This window comes from Muscardinus avellanarius (assembly GCF_963383645.1).
Source record: "Muscardinus avellanarius genome assembly, chromosome: 3".
Classification (NCBI taxonomy): Eukaryota; Metazoa; Chordata; class Mammalia; order Rodentia; family Gliridae; genus Muscardinus; species Muscardinus avellanarius.
In genome coordinates, this window is record NC_137788.1 from 81,944,488 (window position 1) to 81,969,284 (window position 24,797).

At 39.6% G+C, this 24,797-nt stretch overlaps 1 protein-coding gene across 1 annotated transcript in view; it reads left to right on the top strand.

Annotated features, from left to right (window-relative positions):
* The window catches only part of EPHX4 (epoxide hydrolase 4), a gene marked incomplete at both ends in the record, with an annotated part of 45,038 nt that extends 20,241 nt beyond the window's left edge, over positions 1-24,797 (top strand). The window contains 3 exons of the mRNA XM_080691018.1: positions 1,137-1,240; positions 6,176-6,324; positions 24,566-24,797. Of these exons, the coding sequence (XP_080547144.1) occupies positions 1,137-1,240; positions 6,176-6,324; positions 24,566-24,797 (485 nt within the window). The remainder of the gene's footprint in view (positions 1-1,136; positions 1,241-6,175; positions 6,325-24,565) is intronic.

Genomic DNA, 24,797 nt, shown 5'->3' on the forward strand with positions numbered 1-24,797 from the left:
AGAAAAATAAGTCTGTGGATGTAGCTTGGAGGTATAGAATGCCCCTGGGTTCAATCCCCAGAACCACAATAAATAAATTCCTTACTATTCTTGTGTGTGTGTGTGGTGCTGGAGAATGAACCTAAAGACAGTCTACCTGTGAGCTATGCCTCCAGCCCTATTTTATTGTTTATTTTGAAACAGGATCTCACTAAGTTGCTGAAACTGGTCTTCAGCCCGGATCATCCAGCCTCAGACTCCCAAGTACTGGGCTCACAGGCGTGACTGCCACGACTGGCAGATCCTTAACATTCTAGCCTACGTGATTAGGCTTCTGTTTTTTTGTTTTGTTTTGTTTTGTTTTTTACTAATCTCAGACCATCTTCTCTCGCTCACTGCATAGCCTGTCCTGCTTTCTGTGTCTTGAACCTGCTTCTGGCATATTCTTCCAGGATCATTGCATGGATGGCTCTTTTGTACCATTCAGTGCTCAGTCCGCATACCACGCCCCCAGGGAGGCCTCCTCTGACGCCTCTACCTTTAGCTCCCGTCACTCCCAATAAGATGACCTGTTTTATTTTCTTTATTGCTTTCTGAAGTGATCTCTTAAGTATGTGTCATTTACTTTAATGTTCCTTGCTCTTGTCTGTCTTTCTCACTGTTAAGTTCTCTGACACACAACAGCCATTCAAATATTCATTGAAGAAATAAATTTTCTAGGTACATGAATGAATTTACAGGAAACACTTTAGTTCCTTTTGAGGGCAAATGAATAAGGTGTTTGAATCCATCTGTAAGGGAAATTTTGTAAGCAATGGGAAATTACATCACCATGAATTTCTAAGAAAAGAGTTGGGTTGCTAACAATTATCTTGGAGAAAAAGCAGTGTTGTTTGGCCTTTCTGTTCTTTCTGAGTCAAGACTTCATAAAGCGGAACTTTCTTTTTGCTTCAAGTGTCATAAATGTTCAAAATACTTAGAAATTATTAAAATAAAAGAACATAGAAATTGTTCTAAAAAGAGGTATGTAGAAACTATATTTGTGGATTCTTTCAAGGGGTCATCTTAAAGGTAAAACTGTCCTAAAAAGTTGTTCTCTCAAAATAGTAAGTTATTTAGACCTTTTGGATAAAGTCTAATATGACATTTAATTTCAGAATATATTTTACAACACCCTGCCCAACTGTTCAAATCCAGCTATTATTACTTCTTCCAAATACCACGGTTCCCAGAATTTATGTTCTCAATAAATGATTTCAAGGTAAGTCAAACAAATGTATTATTATTATTGTTGTTAATGAAAATATTTTTAAGCCCTTCTTTAAGAATGAAAAAGTAAAGTTAGGCCATGCGTGGTAGTGCATGCTTGTAATCTCAGTACTTGGGGAGTTGAGACAAGAGGATCACAGGTGCACAGCCAGCCTCAGCTACTTAGTGAGGCCATCCACAACTTAGTGATGAGACCTTGTTTTAAAATAAAAATAGACTAGGGCTGGAGGTGTAGCTCATAGGTACAATGTCCCTGGGTTCAATCCCCAGTACTGGAAAAAAAAAAAAGAAAAGAAAAGAGAAATTAAAGAAATTAAAATGCTAAAATTTGCTGAGCATTGTAGAGCACACTTGTAATTCCAGAACTTAAGAGGCTGAGACAGGAGGATCATGGTTCACAGACAGCCTCAACTACTTAGAGAGGCCCTTTTGCAACTCAGTGAGACCTTATTTAAAAAAAAAAAAAAAAAGACTAAAAAGTAGGGCTGGTGTGTAGCTCAGAGGTAGAATGCCCCTGGATTCCATTCCAGTACTGAGGGAAAAAAAAGTAAATTTAATGTCTGTCCAGGTGTGGTGGCACATAGAAAGACTGAGGCTGAGACAAGATCACAGGTTTGAGGCCAGCCTCAGCAACTTAGTAAGACTCTCAACAATCTAGAGAGACCTTGTTTTGTTGTTTTTGGTTGTTTTTATTGTTTTTTGTGGTACTTGGGATGAAACCCAGGGGCATTTTATCTCCAAGCTCCACCCCCAGCCCAATTTTTTATTATTTATTTTGAAACAGGGTCTCACTGAGTTGTGAAGAGCCTCACTAAGTAGCTGAGGTTGTGGGCAAACCGGGATCCTCCTGTCTCAGCCTCCCAAATGCTGGGATTACAAGTGTATGCCACCACGCTTGGTTGAGAGAGTCCTTGTTTTAAATCAAAAAATAAAATAAGGTTAAGAGTGTGTGTATCTCAGAGGTAGGATGCCTTTGTGTATACCTCTGTGTTTAATTCCCAGTACCAGCATGTGTGCGCACATTCACACCCTCTCACGTGCTCTCTCTTCTCTTCCCTTCCCTTCCCTTCCCTTCTCTTCTCTTCCTCCCTCCCTCCCTCCCTCCCCCTCTCTCCCTCTCTCTTCTCTTCTCTTCTCTTCTCTTCTCTTCTCTTCTCTTCTCTTCTCTTCTCTTCTCTTCTCTCTCTCTCTCTCTCTCTCTCTCTCTCTCTCTCTCGTAAATGGCTTTAAGGGCTTACCTATAACTTTCCTTACTATTTATAGATTTGAATGCCTGGTTGTTGTTTAAATTTTTTTTTTTTGTGGGTCTGGGGATGGAACCCAGGGGCATTTGACCTCCAAGCTACAGCTCCAGCCCTATTTTTTTATTCCTTATCTTGAAACCGGGTCTCACTGAGTTGCAGAGGGCCTCACTAAGTAGCTGAGGCTGTCCGCGAACCACGATCCTCCGGTCTCAGCCTCCCGAATGCTGGGATTACAAGCGTGCACCACCACACCCAGCTGTTGTTTAATTTTTTGTAAAAGCTAGTACTCCTTAAGCATACATTATTTTAGAGAATATCTCATCAGGAGATGAGGTTCTGTGAAAACCAGGTTAGAAAATTTGACAGCAACAGATGTGGAAGCCCTTAGAAAAGCAAGACCACTAAACAAATAAGCTTGTAGATAATATGTAGGTATCTTGGAAGTTTATTGAAAGCTTCTTATATGATAGATATTGAGGAAGTTAAAAATATCACTGGAAATAATTCTGTGTATATATTTCTGACAGATAAGGACTTCTTTCTTTCTTTCTTCCTTGTCCATGCTAAGGATTGAACCTGCGACCTTGCAACATGCTCTACCAAGCCAACAAGAGCTTTGTTTATATATATATATATATATATATATATATATATATATATATATATATATATATATATATATTATGGTACTGGTGGTAGAACCCAGAAGCTTTCTACTTCCGGGCTATACTCCCAGACCTATTTTCTATTTTATTTGGAAACAGGGTCTCACTAAGTTGCTGAGAGCCTCACTAGCTGAGGCTGGCTTCGAACCTGCGCAATCCTCCTGTCTCAGCCTCCCAAGTGCAGGGATTACAAGCGTGCGCCACCACGCCTCGCTGAGCTTTGTTTTTTTTTTTTTTTTTTAAGTGCCCAGAGGAATTTACTACACTTCGATCCCTTTTTATTTTTATTTTTTATTTTGAAGTAGAGTCGCACTAAGTTGCTGAATCTGGCCTTGAACCTGTGATCCTCCTTCTCAGCCTCCCAAGTAGTGGGATTCCAGGTATGTGTCACCACACCTATCTTGTTATGCCATTTATTATTATTATTATTATTATTATTATTATTATTATTATTCAGAGTTTTACTATGTTTCCCGGGCAAGTATCTAACTCATGGGCTCAAGCAATCCTCCTGTCTTATACTTGAGTAGCCAGGACTACAGTCATAAGCCACTGTACCTGGCTATTACAGTTTTTAAAATTTATTACAGTTTTTTTCTTTTTAATACCAATCATTTATTGAAGATATTGAAATAGGAAACCATTTCATTTAGTTTTGGTTTACCTTTCTACTGTTTCTTTTTAAATAAAATGATGTCCCTCCTTTCTTACACAAAAGAAAGCACACTATAAACACAGTGTTTTTCACTAAACAATCTGTCCACATAAGCATATAGAAATTGTCTCCACCTTTTCTTGGAGTACTAGGAACACATAGTACACCATTATGTGGCCATACCATATGTTATTCAACCAGTCCTTCACTGATGAACATTTGGTTTTTCCAGTCATTTTCTATAATAGATAATGTTACAATTACTCACTTCATGAATATGTCATTTTGTATTTTTTCAAATGTGTTTTGGAGCTGAAGGATCTGCATTTTAAACAAAAATCCCAGCTATTCTGATACAGATGGCCCAGATCAGTACTTTGAGGAATGCTGGTATAGAGCAGTGTTTTTCCCATATGTAGGTGGGGACCCATGAGTGAGTCATGAAATCATTTTAGTAGCTTGTAACTAGAATTTTAAACATTAAAAGTATTGTGTTTTATTAACCATCCTGAAGAGGATGACTATAGAGATTAAAGCAAATAGCTAGAGTGAATATACACATATACATGGGCCACAGTTGGAATCAAAAGGAACAATCCTAAGGAAAAACAATAATATATACTTCCTGAGATGCCCAGTAATTTGCAGCAGCCAACCTGTGCATTTATTATATAAAATACAGCCGGGCATGGTAGTGCAAGCTTGTAATCCCAGCGCTTGGGAGGTTGAGACAGGAGGATTGCCTCAGCTACTGAGTGAGGCTCTCAGCAACTTAGTGAGACTGTTTCCAAATAAAGTATAAAATATGTCTGGGAGTATAGCTTGGAAGTAGAAAGCTTCTGGCTTCCACCCTAATGCTACCAATTTTTTTTTTTTTTTAACAGTACTAGAGATTGAACCCAGGGGCATTCTACCTCCAAGCTGCATCCCAGCCCTATTTTTTTTTCTTTTTATTTAGAAACAGGGTCTCACTGAGTTGCAGAGTGCCTCACTAAGTAGCTGAGGCTGTCCGCAAACCGCGATCCTCCTGTCTCAGCCTTCCAAATGCTGAGATTACAAGTATGCACCACCACTCCCATCCTAAAAAAAAAAAAAAAAAAAAAAAAAAAAATTAAAGGTAGTTGGGCTTGGTGGTTCATGCCTGCAGTCCCAGTACTTGGGAGTCTGAGGAGGATCCCAGATTCAAGGACAGTCTCAGCAAGTAGTGAGCTTCTCATCAACCTAGTGAGACCCTGTTTCAAAAATAAAAATAAAAAATGGGCTGGGAGTGTAACTTGGAGGTAGAATGCCCCCGGGTTCAATCTCCAGTACCAATTAATGAATAAACATAAACATTTGTTTCATATATTACATAGATTTCATAGATTTATGAAACCAGTGTGAACTAGATAAAATGCATTTGTTACTCTGGTCAAAAAGGTGTGAACAACTTTGTGGGGAGGAAATTGGTGTCAGTAAACAATACCTCAACTACTAAAGAAGGATTTTTGGTGGGTTAGCACTTGAGCTGGGCCTTGTAAAATGTGAATAGGCATCAAGAAGACAGGATGGTTTTCACAAGCCTAAAGAATGCAAAGGCCAGCCGGGCGTGGTGGCACATGCTTGCAATCCCGGCACTTGGGAGACTGAGACAGGAGGATCATGGTTTGTGGCCAGCTTCCGCTACTTAGCGAGGCCCTCTGCAACTTAGTGAGAACCTGTTTCAAAATAAAGAGTAAAAAATAGGGCTAGGGGTGCAGCTTGGTGGTAGAATGTCCCTGGGTTCAATCTCCAGTAACACACACACACACACACACACACACACACACACACACACACACATACACACACACACACACACAAATGCAAAGGTGATTGAAAGGGAAGAATATTAAAAATAAAGCCAAGAAAACAGAAATGCATGAAATATATTTCTAAACAATGAGATCTCTAACCTGGCAAGAGCAGAAATTAAGTTTCCTCTGCGCACTGACCACCAGCCCCATGTATGCATATATGTGTGTATTTTTGTGGTACTGGGGATTGAACCCAGGGACATTTTACCTTTGAGCTATACCTCCAGACCTACTTTTATTCTTTATTTTTTATTTAGAAATATGGTCTTGTTAAGTTGCTAAGAGCTTTCCTAAATTGCTGAGGTTGGCTTCAAACCTGACATCCTCCTGTCTCAGCCTCCCAAGCACTGGGATTATAGGCATGCGCCACCACACCTAGACCTGACATCGTCCTGTCTCAGCCTCCCAAGCACTGGGATTACAGGCGTGCACCACCACACCTAGCTCCACTATTCCTTTTTAAAGTCAAAGTTTTAATTTAATTATATAACTGAAAGGTTTTAATTATTCTCTTTTTACATAAATTAGGCCTTGAAACACCTATTTACCAGTCCGAGCACTGGTATTGGAAGAAAAGGGTGTCGATTAACAACAGAAGATCTTGAAGCTTACGTTTACGTTTTTTCTCAGCCTGGAGCATTAAGTGGCCCGATTAATTATTACCGAAATATATTCAGGTCAGTATAACTTGTCTATGGTTAAGCAAAATATTTCAGTCTGACTATAAATACATAATATTTTATTTTTAAAATTAAGTTAACACACTGGGTGTGGTGGCCCATGCCTGTAATCCTAGAATTTAGGAGGCTGCAACAGGAGGATCACAGGTTCAAAGACAGCCTCAACAATGTAGTGAGACTCTCAGTAACCTAGTGAGACCCTGTTTAAAATAAAATAAAAAGAGCCAGGGGTATAACTCAAAAGGTAGAATGCTCCTGGGTTCAATCCCCAGTATAAAACTCACAACACACACACACACACACACACACACACACACACACACACAGTCAAATATGATATTCTTATTTTTTTAGTAATTACATAATCTTTTTTATGGAAAATTTTAAACATGTGGAAAAGTAGAGAGAATAATATAATAGGTCCCTCATGTAGTGGTTTTATCCATAACTTGTTTTATCCATAACATTATTTATTTATTCTCTCTCTTTGAATTATTTTGAATAGATTAATATTTTAGTTATATTTTAATGATCTTTTATTCATTCAAGAAACTTTTTTATATTGGGGATTTAGTTAAGGGACATCTGCCTCTTAGCTACACTCCTAGTCCCTCCACTTTTTTAAATTTTGAAGCAGAGTCTGTCTTAGTTACTGAAGATCTTGCTTGGTTACTGAGGCTGATCTCAAACCTGTGAACCTCTTGTCTCAGTGTCTCATGTACTAGGATTATAGGCAAGCACCACCACACCCGGCTCAAGAAATATTTATTAGCCAGGCATGGTTGTAATCCCAACTACTGGAGACCCTGAGATGGAAAGGTAGGAGAATCATCAGTTCGAGGTCAGCCTGAGCAATTTAGCATGACCCTGACTCAGAATAATAAATAAAATGGATTGGGATGTAGCTCCAGGATAGAATGCCCCTGGGTTTGATACCCAGTATCACATACATAAAAACGTATATATAATAGTAATGAGCAAATCTACATAAGGTTCTGTATCTCACAAAACTTGTATTCTCATGGAGGAAATGGAAATACACCTGAAGCAAATAACCACATTAATGAATGTATGGTTATAAGATATCAGAAAGGCTTTGAAAGAAAGAGATGAGAACCAGGCAAGGTGGTGCATGCCTGTAATCCCAATACTTTGCAGACTGAGACAAGAGGATCACAGGTTTGAGGCTGACCTCAGCAACTTAGCAAGACCCTCACTCATTTAATGAGACCCTGTTTAAAAAAAAAAGGGTGGGGGTATAGCTCAAAGGTAGAATGTCTGTAGATTCAATTCCCAGTCTCTCTCTCTCTCTCTCTCTCACACACACACACACACACACACACACACACACACACACACACGAGATGAGAACTGAGGAAATTATATTTGAACAAAGAAGAAAAGGATAACTTAGGTACTGATTAGAGTAGATCAAGGATGGGGGATCGGCATTCCTGGAAAAGGAAAGAGCAGGGACCAAGCTATACAGGAAGATGGAAGATTGTAACGGAGTTTGAGCCAGTGTGGCTGGTGCACAGAGGGGATTGTGGGGAGAAGCGCGTGGAATGGAATGGAGGCGGGTCCCAAAGGCAGTTACAACTGACCATCAGTTCCAACAGGAGAGCCGAGGCCGCTCTAAGGATGCGGGAATTTGGGTTCTGAGCCAATGAATGAGAGTTTCGAGCAGAAAAGAGAAACGAGCCAGTGAGCACTGGGCTAAGTTTACTTGGGCCATGGCGTGGAGAATGGATAGCTCAAACTACTATCATATGACCCCAAACATAAACTAGCTTGAGAAGAGTGGAGAAGGGGAGAGGGTATATTTAAGAGGGATTTAAAAAGTAAACAGAGAAGGGATGGTAATGGGTGAGATAGGCTAGAAAGAAAGATATCCAAGATGGCACCTGGATTTCTGGCATATACTACTGTATAGACAGTCATGCTGCTTTCAGATAGGAAGCATTCAAAGAGAGAGGAGAACTAGGGTTGAGTGAAGGCCATGGCATTTATGGATCTTAGGCTAGTTGGGTTTGAGATACTGCCTTAGATATTCAAATGGGCAGTTGGATAGTAGAGCCCGGAACTCAGAGGAGAAAATCTGGGATGAAGAGACATAAAAGCATCTGCACACGCCCGTAGTCTTAAGTACTTGGGAGTCTGAAGCAAGGGGATCCCAAGTTTGAGGCCAGCCTGGGAAACTTAGTAAGTCCTTGTCTCAAAATATAAAAATAAATAAAAAGGAATGGGGATATAACTCAGTGATAGAACGCTTACTTAGCTATAGTGAGGCCTTGACTTCAGTCACCAGTACTGACATAAAATAAAATAAAGAATAAAATATTATCAAGACAAACTAGAAATAGCTGAAGAAAATCTGAAAGAACTAGAAAATGAAAAGTATGATAATGGAATTCTTTTGTGTGTGTGTGTGTGTGTGTGTGTGTGTGTGTGTGTGATACTGGGGGTGGAACGCAGGGGTGTTTCTACCTCTGGGTTATACTCCCAGACCTATTTTATATTTTATTTGGAAACAGGGTCTCACTGAGTGGCTGAGAGCCTCACTAAGTAGCTGAGGCTGGCTTCGAACCTGTGCGATCCTCCTGTCTCAGCCTCCCAAGGGCTGTGATTACAAGTGTGCGCCACCACGCCCAGCTGATAATGGAATTCTTAAATTTCATATGTAAGTTAAATACCAGATCACACAGGCTAAAGAGAGTTATGAATTAGAAGTTATATCTGAAAAATACTCAGAATATGACTGAGATAAGGAAGTAAAAGTGTAAGAAAACCAAGTTGTATTAAATTAATTAATTAATTGGTTATTTTTTGTGGTACTGGGGATTGAGCCCAAAGGCAATCCACCTCCAAGCTATACTCCTAGTCTTCTTTTTATTTTATTTTTTGTTTTTGTTTCTGAAACAGGGTCTCTCACTTTGTAGCCTTGCTACAAAGCTGCGGCTATCCTTGAGCCTGCAATTCTCCTGTCTCAACCTCCCAAGTGCTAGGATTACAGGCATGTGCCACCATGCCTGGAAACAGGTTGTATTTGACATGGAGGCTAGAATTAGAATTCTTTACACACTTTATACATGAATGCTAATACACACAGACACTCTTCTCTCTTTTCATCTGCCTCTTTTTCTTTTTCTTTTTCTTCTTCTCCTCCTCCTCCTTCTTCTTTTTCTTCTTCTATCTCTCTCTCTCTTAGAAATAGAATATATTGGATACTTTAAAACTAGTAAAGAGGGATAAGACAACTATCACCTTAAAAGTAGGCAGGAGTAAATAAAAAGCACAAAACAAGATAACAAAACAATTCCGGTGTGGCAATGAACATAATCAACACCAATGTATTGATCTCTTTTGTTTAAAGAAAATAGATTAGGTTTTTAAAAATTCTGGCTATATTTTATGCAGTCACAATTAAAGCATAAAGACACAAAAGAGTCTAAAGAGGAGGGCAGAAGCCAGGCGTGGTAGCACACACTTGTAATTCCAGCGCTTGGGAGGCTGAGACAGGAGGATCGCACAGGTTCGAAGCCAGCCTCAGCTACTTAGTGAGGCTCTCAGCAACTTAGTGAGACCCTGTTTCCAAATAAAGTATAAAATACGTCTGGGAGTGTAGCCTGGAGGTAGAAAGCCTCTGGGTTCTACCCCTGATACCACAAAAAAAAAAAAAAAAAAAAAAAAAAAAAGGGAGAAGGAGAAGACAGAAAAAAGTTAACGCAGGCATTAGTCCAATGAAAACAAAATTCCTCAAACCTTTTGAATGTGGAATCCAAGAGGAGTCATGAGGTTATATGAATGAAGGAGAAAGTAAATCCAAACCTTTTTTCCTGACTTGCAACAATAATAAGTGTTGTAAAAAACAAATAAAAGACACATGTTCATGAAAGTCTCAAATTTGGACAGAAGGCAAGAATGATAGTTTTTAAAATGCTCACATCGTTTTCACTTGTCAAAGCTGTGAAATACAGAGCAGTCAGTTTTAAGAAGCTGTAAGAGGGAAAATAGTCTCATCTTTCTGAACTTCTTTTGCCAACTACTGTTTATTAGGAGGCCCTGCTTTCCCTAGGGGAAGCAGTAGAATCCTGCTAATTAGAGAGAGGGAGCCATTCTTCATATAGAGTAAGCAAAGCAAAGCACACAGTTTAAAATGGTACTCGGGCATGAAAATGGCCATCACTGATCCCCTCAAGCCCCCGAGGACCATAGCTTCACTCCACAGTATCATCTAAGGACTCTCCAAACTTTGAAATCAAGGAACCAGAATGAACACCACCTTCTCTCAGAAACTGATCAACCAGGCAGAAAAGCAATTTATTTATTTTTATTTATTTATTTATTTATTTATTTATTTATTTATTGTGTGTGTGGTACTGGGGGTGGAACCCAGAGGCTTTCTCCCTCCAAGATATACTCCCAGACCTATTTTATATTTTATTTGGAAACAGTGTCTCACTAAGTTGCTGAGAGCCTCACTAAGTAGCTGAGGCTGGCTTCGAACCCGTGCGATCCTCCTGTCTCAGCCTCCCAAGCGCGGGGATTACAAGCCTGCACCACCACGCCCGGCAGAAAAGTAATTTATAAAGATAGAAATTTGAACAGCTCTCTACTTTTATTGGTGCGTTGTAAGGATACATGATAGTGATGTCTGGAGTGGTACAAACACACCTGCACACAGCACTTGGTGTTTTCCTGTCACATCCCACCGGCTCCCTGCCCTGCTCCGCCCCATGCAACTTAGTGAGGCTGGCACCTTCGTACATGGACATAGCCGTGTTTGAATGGTCTCCTTCCTCAGTAGGCTTTTCCCCTCCCCACCTCCTTTGTCTCTTCCCTTCCACTATTCTATTGGTTTCTTCATCTAAAGCTCCTTTTGTTTTTTTATTTTCTCTCTAGCTTCACATATGAGAAAACATAACACCCTTGAAACTGGCTGATCTCACTTAGCATAGCATTCTCTAGTTCCATCCATTTTCTTGCAAATGACATAATATTGCTCCTCTTTGTAAATGAGTAAAATTTCATTGTGTGTGCATACCACATTTTCTTTATTCATTCATTTGTTTCTAGACACCCAGGTTGGTTCAATAATTTAGCTATTATAAATTATGCTGCTATAAACATGGGTATGCATGTATCACTGTAGTGTTCTAATTTTAATTCTTTTTTATTTTTATTTTTTATTGGTGCATTATATTCATATATCATATTGAGGTAAAAAACTTGTGTGGACATACATGTACACATCACCGATTTAACCCCTACCCAATTCCCACCCATTCCCTCCCCGTTCCCCCTTCCCTTGCTTGGCTTAGTGGTTGACTTCGCCATGTTCAAGTACATTGTGTGTTTTAGAGATTTTCCTTCTTCCCCCCTCCCATCCCCTCCTTTAGGTTGTCTTGTTTGCTTCTCTATAGGATTTCCTTTTTCATCTAGAGTTCCTCCTATGACCCATTTCTCCTTAGCTTTCACATATTAGGGAAAGCATCTGATTTCTTATTTTTTGTGACTGACTAATCTCACTTAGCATAATGTCCTCAAGAACCTCAACCGAGAGCCAAAAGAATGGGAGAAGATTTTTGCCACCTACACCTCCAATAGAGGACTAATATCTAGAATATACAGAGAACTCAAGAAACTCAACACTAAGAAAACAAAGCATCTAATAACAAAATGGGCAAGTGAACTAAATAGACACTTCACAAAAGAAGAAATTCAAATGGCCAACAAATGCATGAAAAAATGTTCAACATCATTGGCAATCAGAGAGATGCAAATCAAAACTACTCTGAGATTTAATTCTTTTTAAAAGATAGTAAGGAGTGGTGCAGCTGGGTCATATGGTGGTTCCATTCCTGTCTTTTGAGAAACTTCTATATTGATCTCCAAAGTAGTTATACTAATTTATAATCCCAACAGTGCAAAAGAGCTCCTATTTCCCCACATCCTTGCCAACATTTAATACTGTTTAGATTTTTGTATTTTTCATGATTGTCATTCTTACTGGAGTTAGATGAAATCTCGGTGTACTTTTTTCTTTTTATCACTCTTTTATTTTATTTTATTTTATTGGTAGTAGTGGGGATTGAAACCAGAGACATTCTACCTGCTAGCTACATCCCAGCCCTATTTTATTTTGAAACAGCAGGGTTTTACTAAGTTATGAAGGAGTTGTGAAGGGGCTCACTAAGTGTTGAAGCCGGCTGCAAACCTACCATCCTCCTGTGTCAGCCTCCCAAGTACTAGGATTAGAGGTGTGCACCACCACGCCCAGCTCTTGGTGTACCTTTGGTTTGCATTTCCCTGACTGCTAATGATGTCGAACATTTTTTGATGTTTTTTGGCATTTGTAGTTCTTCTTTTGAGAAGTATCTATTCAATTTAATTGCCCTTTGTGTGTGTGGTACTGGGGATTGAACCAAAGGGCATTCTACCTCTAAGCTACATCCCAGCCCTATTTTTTTTAATTACTCTTTATTTTGAAACAGTGTCTCACTAAGTTGCAGACTGTCTGAGAATCCAGATCCTCCTATCTCAGTCTCCCAAGTACTGGGGTTACAAGAATGTACCACCACACCCATCTTGCCCATTTTTTTATTAAGTTATTTTTGTTTGTTTGTTTGTGTTGCTGAGGGTCGAACCCAGGAGCATTCTACTTCTGAGCTACACCCCCGGACATTCTACCTTCAAACTACACCCCCGAGCCCTATTTTATTCCTTTATTTTTTTGTGTGGTATATTTTATTCCTTTATTTTGAAACAGAGTCTCACAATCTTGATGGTTTCCTTTGCTGCGAAGAAGCCTTTTAATCTGCTGCCATACCATTTATTGATTCTTGGGGTTTTTTTCCTGAGCTGTGGTGGCCTTACTGAGAAAGTCTCTACTGGTGCCTATATGTTGGACAGTTAGTCCTATGCTTACTTCTAGTAACTGAAAAGTGTCTGGTCTAATTTCCAGGCCTTTGATCCATCTTCAGTTGACTTTTTGGGCAGATTTGATTTGACAAATAATTCTAGAACTTTCCACCCAGTAATTATAAAAGATACATTATTTTCAAACTTATAAGGAATATTTACAAAGATTGATTATACACTGGACTACAAAGAAACTCTTAACCAATACTAAATAATCTATGTCATATAGATTATCTTCTCTGAACACAATACAACTAGAAATTTAAAATGGCAACATTTTAGAAAACCCTACATATTCAAAAATTTGAAAAACACTCTCACAATATCTAGGAAAAACAAATTACCTGTGTTTTCTCTGCTCTCATACCACAATCAACACAGAAGACTTCTACTACCCCAGAAGGTAGGATCTCTCCCCACCAGGAAGCAAGCAATTCTAAAGGGGATGCCAGCTGGGCATCTTCTAATTTAATTTAGTTTTGACACTATCTATGTGGAAATAGCATCAGATATCATAGTCTAAGGATTCATTCCCCAAGAGTGTCCCTGCTGAAGACTCAGCCACAAGTCCAGACCTCCAGAATTTCTGACTGGCCAGCTACAAACTAGGGTTCCCATACCCCTCTTCTGGCTACATTAATTTGCAAAAGCAGCACATAAATGCAGGGAAACAATGTTTACATTTACTCATTATGAAGGACATTTATAAGGGAGATATATCTATATAAATATACGTTTATATTTATATTTACATTTATTATTTATAATATTTGTTACATAAATATATAGTATATAATGTTTATTATATAAATATAATATTCATTATAGAAGCATGTTCATATTAATAAATAAATCTATTTATATTTCTATAATATAGTATATACATATATATTATGTAAAAATTTATATGACATATAAATATATATTTACATAAATATAAATACATATTTTTGTGTAACTGGGGTTCAAACCCAGGGCCATACCTCTGAATTACACACCCAGTTCTATTTTTTATTCTTTATTTTGAAACAGGGTCTCACTAAGTTGCGGAGGGCCTCACTAAATAGCTGAGGCTGTCCGCAAACTGCAATCCTCCTGTCTCAGCCTCCCAAGTACTGGAGTTACCATGTGTGCCACCACGCCTGACTATAAAGGATATCTTAAAGGATAAAAATAAACAATCAGATGGCAAGGTCCATAAGACAAAGTCTGGAAGGGTCCCCAGTGCAGGAGCTTCTGTCCCCGTGGAGCAGGGAGCACATGGAAGAGAGTTTGACAAGAGCATGTTCGCCATGCTGTGAACCTCCACGTGTTCAGCTGCCCAGAAGCTGAACCCAATCCCATCTTCTCTGGTTTTTCTTTTACTTCATTGCATAGATGTGACTGAAGCATGAACAATGCCAAAATGTGATTAGAGCTAGGCACAGCGGTACATGACTGTAACACCAGTTCTTGGGAGGCTGAGACAGAAGGATCACAGGTTCAAAGCCAGCCTCTGCAACTTAGTGAGGCCCTTTGCAACTTAGTGAGATTCTATTTAAAAAAAAAAAAAATAGGACTGGGGGTGTAGCTGAGAGACAACATGTCCCTGGGTTCAATCCCTAGTAACACACGCGCGCTCGTGCACACACACACACGCACACGCACACACACGCACACACACACGCACACACACTTAGAAGCCAGGCACAGTGGTGCACTGCTATAATATCAGTACTTGGGAGGCTGAGATAGGAAGATTGCAAGTTTGAAGAAAGCCTTGGCAACTACTAATGAGACTCTCAGCAACCTAGCAAGTCCCTGTTTTAAAACAAACAAAACAAAACAAAACAAAAGGCTGTATTGGTAGCTCAGAGTTAGAAAGCTCCTGGGTTAAATCCCAGCGCTTGGGAGGCTGAGACAGGAGGATTGCACGGGTTCGAAGCCAGCCTCAGCTACATAGTGAGGCTCTCAGCAACTTAGTGAGACCCTGTTTCCAAATAAAATATAAAAAAAGGTCTGGGAGTATAGCCCAGAGGTACAAGCCTCTGGGTTCCACCCCCAGTACCACCACCAAAAAAAAAAAAAAAAAATCCCCAATAAAACACACACACACACACACACACACACACACACACACACACACACACATTGGAAAGTTGGGCACAGTAGCTCACCTCTGTAATCCACTTGGGAGGCTAAAACAGGAGGATTACAGCTTCCAGGCCAATCTAAGCAATTTAGTGAGACTCTGTTTCAAAATAAAATAGTGCTGGGAGTCTAGCTCTGAAGTAAAATGCCCCTGAGCTCAATCCCCAGTATGAAAGAAAGAAAGAATGGAAGGAAGGGAGGGAGGGAGGAGGAGAGGGAGGGAGGGAGAGACTGGACAAAAGTGAGTATAATCTAATGGTTCTAGACCGAATGCAGAAACCCAGCAAGGCCTGCCTATGCAGCTGCCTATGCAGCTTCTTGGCCTCTCAGTGTAGCATTACTCATGGGCACAGGGCAGGACCCCTTCTGAAACAGGGGTCTTATATCAGAGAATTCCTCTGTGGCCAGAAAGGTAGGGGAAGACTAGAGTATATTTTTAGTTTCTCTGACCCACTTTAAGAAAGAGAAATTCTACTTTCTATGCCCTGGCTCGAGGAGCAAAAGGAGCAGATGAAAGGTAGGCCGGGGAAGGTTACACTGAGACCTTACTTTCTGACTCTGCTTCTGAGGCTTCAAATGCCTGAGGATCATTCTAGTCACTTAGGAAATCACAAAGGCAGTGGCAGGAACTGTGGAGAGAAACAAAAAATATATAAATCACGTTACAACTACTAAATAACACGTGGGTCACAAAAACTCATAATGGAAATTAGTGAAAACTTGGGAAAATATTATAATATCAAAACATGTTAAATATAATTAAAACAATACTTAGGAAGAGATATGTAGCTCTTTGTGGTTATATAGAAAAGGAGATTGAGAACTAGTGAGCTATGAGTCCAATTTAAGAAATTTATAAAAAGAATGGCATGTAAACAAAAATAAATTATAAGGAGAATAAACAAAACAAAATCAGATTCTTTGAAAAGATTATTAAAATAGGTAAACTTTTATTTTGGTACTGGCAATTGAACCCATAGTATTCTCTCTCTGAGTTATACCCCCAGCTCTATTTTATTTTTTATTTTAAAACAGAGTCTCTCTAAGTTGCAGAGGGCCTTACTAAGTTGCCGAGTCTGGACTTTAACCTGCGATCCTCCTGTCTCAGCCTCCCAAGTACTGGAATTACAGGCATGCATTACCATGCCGAACTAGATATATAAACTTTGACAAAGGTTGGTTAAGGAGAAAACACAAAGCACAGAGAAAGCAGAAAGTAAACAAATATAACATTGAAATGTATAATTTTTTTGGTGGTACTGGGGTTCCTGGAAACCCTTCTACCTTCAGGCTACACTTCGAGACCTATTTTTATACTTTTAATTTGGAAACAGGGTCTCTTAAGCCAGCATGTCTGGCTTCGAACCTGCAAAATCCTCTTGTCTCCACCTCCCAAGCGCGGGGATTACAAGCGTGTACCACCACGCCCGGCTGAAATATATAATTTTAAGTTAACAAATTTTAGTTTTTACCAAATGGGCAGTTTTCTTTTGCTTTGTTTTTTATTTTGTGGTGCTGAGGAAAGACCCAGGGCCTCATACATGCTAAGCATATGGTCTACCACCTAGAGACATTCCCAGACCCAAAATGGGCAGTTTCTATGAAAAACATAACTTATCCAAAACTAATTCATGAAGATTAAACAATCTGAATAGACCTATATATATTTAAACACCTAAAGTATTAATTTAAAGAATATATACAAAAACACACACATACACATAAATATACATCAAACATATAGGCCAAGATAGTTTTACAGATAAATTCTCCCACAGAAAAATATCTCACTTTTAAATAGACTCTGTTAGGCATTGTGGAAAGAAGACATCCTTCAGCTCATTATATGAGGCTAATATAAATTTAATACCTCCCCCAAAAAGTAGGGACTGTATAAGACAAGAAAATTATAAGTCAATTGAAGTTATAAACATAGATCCACAAACTAAAAATAAAATATTATAAAACTTGAAGGCCAGCCTTGGATGGCACCCACTTGTGGTTCCAGCCACTTGGGAGACTGAGGCAGAAAGATCGCATGAGTTTGAAACCAGCTTGGTAACACAGTAAGACCCCATTAAAAAAAAAAAAAAAAAGGAAAAAACAAGAACAAATTTATCAAACTAAATCCAGTGTGCTTACAATTTAAGCCAAGTGTTTTAGTCCACATTTTTGCCGCTGTGGGAAAAAAAACCTGACAAGCACAAGTTAGAGAAGAAAAAGGTTATTTAGCACACAGTTTAAAGTCATGGAGCTGGACTTAGTGGCTCACGCTTGTAATCCCAGCATTTGGGAGGCTGAGACAGGAGGATCTGGGTTCACAGACAGCCTCAGCTACTTAGTGAAGCCATTTGAAACTCAGTGAGACCTTGTTTCAAAATAAAGAATAAAAAAAATAGGGCTGAAGGTAGGTATAGCTTGGAGGTAGAATGCCACTGGGTTCCACCCCTAGTAACGCAAAAAAAAAAAAAAAGAGTTATAGAGGTTTCTTTATTTAACCAGTAGGCTCCCAGGCAGGAACCTAGGGGCAGGATTCAGAGGATAGTGTGTTGTCCTGCAGAGAAAAAGGAAGGAGAGAGGAGGGGGTGAAGGGCAGATAAAATCCTCAAGGCCACACCCCCAGGGACTTACCTACCAGCCATGCCTTGCCTCTGAACCTGGCTACATTGCTTAACACATGAGCTTTTGGGGAGGGGACTCTAAACCTAAACCATAACAACAAGGATGGTCTAACATTCAAAATTACAGCAACTTAACCCTGTTTCAACATAAAAAATAAAAAGGGTTGGGGGTGTAGTTTGGAGGTAGAATGCTCTTGGATTCAATCTCCAGTAAAAAAGAAAGAGAGAGAGAGAGAGAAAACCCCAATCCAAAGAAAAAAAAGTAAAGGATGTGAAAAGGCCATTCACAGAAGAGGAAGGAATCTAATGGTCCATAAACACATGGAGATGCTTGACTTTACCGGTGGCTAGATGTGAAGCATAGGCTTTACTGCTTGTAATAGAGATAGAAATTGACGGGGGCATACACAAGGTAGAAATTTATCTCCCCCACAAGTGAAGGTCCAGGCTGGTTTGATGGCTGTGCCCCAGGAAGCCATCCAAGCTGTGGTGTCGCTCCTTGATCTGAGGCCTAGGCACTCTGTCTGGCCGCGTCATCCCTCGGGTGGCGCCCTTGACTTCGTGGTCCACGGTGGCTTCCCAACACATCTACATTCCAGCCAGTGGAAGGTGGAAAGAGGAAAGGGAGGGCAGAGTGGGCTATTGTCTGAATGAAAACTGGACTTTCTAACACTGTAGTGGAAGGGAAGAAGTTTTGTAGTACAGCCTCTAACACATCAGGAAATGCAAGTATTTCACATATGTTTGATTGGAAAAGATGTAAGCATTTGAGAACAAGTGTTGTCATTGATGTAAAGCAAAGGACCTTACACATGCTAGGCGAACAGTCTACCATGAGCAGCATCTCCGACCCCCTAAAAAGGAATTTTAGATGCCTCTTGTGGAACATTCAGTTTGTTCCAAAACTTGACAGCTGGGCCATACCTCTAATTCTAATGACTCAAGAGGCCGAGGGTCACAAGTTTGAGGCTAGCGGGGCAACTTAGCCATATCCTGCCTCAAAATAAAAAATAAAAAGGGCTGGGGTATAGCTCAGTGGTAGAATGCTTCTTGATTCAATCCCCAGTACAGAGGGAGGGAGGGAGGGAAGAAGGAGATGAAGGAGGAGGAAGAGGGAGAAAGGAGGAGGAGAAGGAGGAGGAGGAGGAGGAGGAGGAGGAGGAGGAGGAGGAGGAGGAGGAGGAGGAGGAGAAAGGAGAGGAAAGAGGGAAGGAAGGAAGGAAATCAACTTCACAGTATTAAGAGTGAGGATGTGCACATCCTTTGTTTCTGGGAACATACTGTAAGGAAACTCTTGCACATGTGCACAAGTGGACATGTATAAGAATGAGCTCAGTATTATTTGAATTACCAAAATAATGGGAAGTTTTAAGTGTCCATTGACAGGAGAATGGATCAATGTGGTACAGTCATGTGATAGAAGTGAAAATGAAGTAGAACAACATATATCATAACTATATATATATATATATATATATATATATATATATTAGAATTTTAAGGCACAAAAATTGTGGATGGATATAGTATAAGACTATATAAATGTTTATATTATTAATATAAAGGTATATGCATCTGGGTGTGGGGGCACACACCTGGAGTCCCAGTACTTGGGAGGTTGAGACAGGAAATTGTAGGTTTGAGGCTCACTTCAGCAAGTTGGTAAGGTCCCTCATCAACTTAGATTCTGTCTTAAAATAAAAAATAAAATAGGGCTGCGGTTGTAGCTCATATACAAAAAAACAAATAAAATGCATATACTGTTATAAGGTATCTGGGGAGATATGACGAATCATGCCTCAGTCTTTTTTGGCCCAGTTTCTGAACTAGTTGAGAAATCACATGAGTCACAGATGAAAACCCAAACATCACCTTGGTTACTGATAACCGCTGGATTCAAGTCTGCATCTTGGTATGAGAACCACAATGTTCTTGCTAACTCCCCACTGGGGGAATTTGCAGAGAAACTGCCCCCATGCCCTGGGTTACTGCCTTCTACTAATCTAGTAGAGGGAAGGAGAAGGAAACTGATTCTCTTATCTTCAGGATGTATTATTTGTAGACACGCTCAGTCCAGAACCCTGAACCAACAGCAGACATGTATTGGCCAGGACTGAGGCATGATCTGGGAGGCCTTAAGGAAAATCTCCCCTTATGGAAACCAAGAGAAGAGGGAAGAAGTATTCTAACATTAATGTAATACTTTTATTTGTCTATATGATTCTGTTGGCTTTTTGTTTTTTTCTTTTTGTGGTACTGGGGATTGAATCCATGGCCATTCTATCTCTGAGCTACATCTCTAGTCTTATTTTATTTATTTATTTATTTATTTAGTGGTACTGGGGTGGAACCCAGAGGCTTTCTACTTCTGGGCTATACTCCCAGACTCATTTTATATTTTATTTGGAAACAGGGTCTCACTAAGTTTCTGAGAGCCTCACTAAGTAGCTGAGGCTGGCTTTGAACCTGTGTGATCCTCCTGTCTCCGCCTCCCAAGTGCGGGGATTACAAGCATGCGCCACCACGCCCGGCTTGTCTTATTTTATTTTTAAAAAATTTGAAAAGGGATCTCACTAAGTTACGGAGAGCCTCACAAAGTTGCTGAGACTGGCCTGGAACATCTCCCAAGTACCAGGATTACAGCCATGTGCCACGATGCGCAGCTTAGTAAGAGTTTAAAAACATTAATAGGGATGGTCAGCACCAAATTGCAGCCAAGTCGTCACTCCTAGGACAGTGGTTCTGAACTGCTGCCGTGTATGAAAATCACCTGGAGGGTTTGTTCCACCGGACCGGACTCCACCCCAGGAGTTTTCGATCAGTGGGTCTAGTGACAAGGCATAGAAATTGACATTTCTAACAAGTTCCCAGGTAATGCTAAGTCTGTCAGCTGGAAGACCACACCTTGAGAACCCTGCCTTAGGGTGAGGTGAGGAAATGGTATCAGGAGAATGTGAGCTGAAAGATGTAATTGCATCTGCGATATTTTATTTCTTAAGCTAAGTGTTGGGTATGAGAGTGTTATTATTTTCTACATTACCTTTTAATCAGGTTAATGAAATATTTCCACATAAAAATATAATGATGGAGTATATAACCCTCTGAAATTGCTGCCTTAATACTTGTAAATCAGCTAATAATTCAGAGGTTAGAGGAGAAACATGTTAAACTCAGGCTAATTTGAAACAGGTACAGTAAAGTACGTATTGGTAAGCTAATGATTAACAATATAGAGAAATAGTTGTTACTATTTCTTACAGTTTATTAGATTTCCCAAGTGATTCTTATGCTTACTAGGATAATCATTTTTAATTATAAATATATTATCACATTTTCACAATAAGTTATGCAATTCAACATACAAAAATCCACTCTTAAAATATTTACTGTTCAGCTAGATGTAGTGGTACATGCCTGTAATCCCAGTATTTGGTAGGCTGAGACAGGAGAATCACAGGTTCGAAGCCAGCCTCAGCAATTTAGTGAAACCTTCAGCAACTTAGTGAGATCCTGTTTTAAAATAAAAAATAAAGCCGGGAGTGGTGGCGCACGCTTGTAATCCTCGCGCTTGGGAGGCAGAGGCAGGAGGATCACGCAGGTTCGAACCTGGCTTAAGAGACCCTGTTTCCAAATTTAAAAAATATAAAAAACAGGTCTGGGAGTGTAGCCCATACGTAGAAGGGCTTCCAGAAACCCCAGTACCACAAAAAATAAAAAATAAAATAGGGCTGAGAGTGTAGCTCAGAAGTAGAATGCCCCTGGAGTTGATCCCTATACAAAAAATAAAATTAAAAAATTTACTATTTTACATGTGACTTATATTTCACATGAAAATTAGCAATTTGCAAACTCAGGATCAGAAAATATGCTTTTGCTAAAAGAAAATTTAGGTTTCCTGGGAATTCCTCGTTTTTAATCCCTTATTTGTTTTGATAAGTAATCTAGTCTTTTAAAACTTCTCTTAATTATTACATACATCAGCACTGCTAAAGTTTGTAAATAACTATTAGAAAAAAATTCTTATTTAAAACGGTTTATATAAGCCAGGTGTGGTGGCGCACGCTTATCATCCCAGCAGACAGCCTCAGCTACTACTTAGTGAGGCCCTTTGCAACTCAGTGAGGCCCTGTTTCAAAACAAAGAATAAAAATTCAGGCTGGGGCTGTAGCTTAGAGGTAGAATGCCCCTGGGTTCCATCCCCAATACTGCAAAAAAAGCTGGGTGTGGTGGCGCATGCTTGTAATCTCAGTACTTGGGAGGCTGAGACAGGAGGATCACAAGTTCAAAGACAGCCTCAGTAAGTAGTGAGACTCTCACCAACTTAGCGAAACCCTGTTTCCAAGTAAAAAAATAAAATCAAGCTGAGTGTGGTGGTGCATGCTTATAATCCCACTACTTGGGAGGCTGAGACAGAAGGATTGCAGGTTCATGGCCAGCCTCAGCTACTTAGTAAGGTCCTCTGCCACTTAGTGAGACCCTGTTTCAAAATAAAGAATAAAAAATAGGGCTTACATAAAATCCTTGGTGGGCCTGTGTGTTACTCTGCTGGTTCCAGCAGCATCCTATTAACTCCAACTAGCCTTGGCTCAAGAGATTTGATTACCTGACAAAAACTGCCTATGCTAGAAAGTGTCTGATTAGATATTCATTCTCATTCTTAGTCAACAGAAGTCTATTCAATACCATCCACCTTTCTAAAAAAAAGTGTTAAGAGCTTTAAAAATACTTATTTTGTCAGCTCAGGAATTCTACTTTCAGGGCCTGGCCCAAGTGCCAACAGATTTGGGCACAAAATGCTCATTACAAACTTTACTTAAGCCAAAGGGAAATACCAAAATGTACATGACAATCGTCAAATTATTTATGGGTTATCATACCATGAAATACTCTTTTACAATTATTGTGTGTGTGTGTGTGTGTGTGTGTGTGTGTGTGGCATTGAGGATTAAACCCAGGGGAATTTTTACCTCTGAGCTACCCCTCCAGCCCTATTTTGTTTTTTATTTTGAAACAAGGTCTCATTAAGTTGATAAGAGTCTCACTATGTACTGAGGCTGTCCTCAAACTGCCACCCCACCCAGCTCCCAGCTCCAATTATTTTTGAAAATATTATAAAATGAAAAAAATTATTGAGATATAATGTAAAATGAAATTTGCTTTGAATACTGTGTAAAGTTGTATATATTGCCGGACGTGGTGGCGCACGCTTGTAATCCCTGTGCTTGGGAGGCAGAGACAGGAGGATCGCGCAGGTTCAAAGCCAGCTGTGCTGGCTTAAGAGACCTGTTTCCAAATAAAAATATAAAATAGGTCTGGGAGTGTAGCCCGGAGGTAGATGGGCTTCCAGGAACCCCAGTACCACCAAAAAAAAAAAAAAATGTATATATTCATTGTATTGTATTTATTGTATGGTGTGGTCTCAGCCTCACGTGTAATAAATATCCAAAAGATTATCTTATGATGTTGTAGTTATATATGGTTTCATTTTTATCCTTTAGATGTTTCTGTATTTTAAAAAATGCACAGCTGGGCGTGGTGGCACACACTTATAATCCCAGCATTTGGGAGGCTAAGACTGGAGGATCGTGGTTTGCGACCAGCCTCAGTTACTTAGTGAGGCCCTTTGCAACTCAGTGACATTCCGTTTCAAAATAAGAATAAAAAATAGGGCTGGGGGTGTAGCTCGGAGGTAGAATGCTTCTCAGTCCCATCCCCAGTACTGCAGGAAGAAGAAAGAAAGAAAGAAAGAAAGAAGAAAATGCACAATAAAAACTTTTTTAAAAGGATATTTTTGCAAAACAAATCTAATATTATGTAACATTAAAACTCAATCCATACATATTTTCTGATTTTTCAGTTCCGATTTTCACATAAAATACATCAGATTATCTAAGAGCAATTAAAATACTTTATTTATTTATTTATTTTCATTTGGTCCTGGGAATGGAACCCAGGGGTATTCTACCTCTAAGCTACATTCCCAGCCCTATTTTTATTCTTCATTTTGAATAAAAGTCTCACTAAGTTGCACAGGATCTCAATTAAGTAACTGCGGTTGGCCGCAAACCTGCAATCCTCCTGTCTCAGCCTCCCAAGTACTAGGATTACAACCCTAACCCACAATTTTTCCTAATCACCTTCTGCTCCATGAAAGTTTAATACATGTTTGAATACTGTGTGTATATCCATGTTTTCTATATAAAAAGATCCCCTCTAAGAACAAATTGCTGCCCCTTTGGAACAGTGTGGCCTGATGGAACATTGTGGGAAAATGTTATTTTGCAGATAATGTTATTTTGCTGGGTGTGGTGGTGCACACTTGTAATCCCAGCATTTGGGAGGCTGAGACCAGAGGACACAGTTCACAGACAACCTCAGCTACTTAGTGAAGCCCTTTGCAACTCAGTAAGACCCTGTTTCAAAAAAAAGAATACGAAATAGGGCTGGGGGGTGTAGCTTGAAGGTAGGATGCTCCTGGGTTCCATCCCTAGTAACACACACACACAGTCATTTTAACTTTTACAATGAATCTCAAGCCCATGTATTTGCATTGTTTATTTTCATAGCTGCCTGCCTCTCAAACATCACATGGTGACCACTCCAACACTGCTACTGTGGGGAGAGAAAGATGCATTTATGGAGGTTGAGATGGCTGAAGTCACAAAGATCCATGTTAAAAACTATTTCAGACTCACCATTTTGTCAGAAGCCAGCCATTGGCTTCAGCAAGACCAACCTGACATCGTGAACAAACTGATATGGACCTTCCTAAAAGAAGAAACACGGAAAAAAGACTGA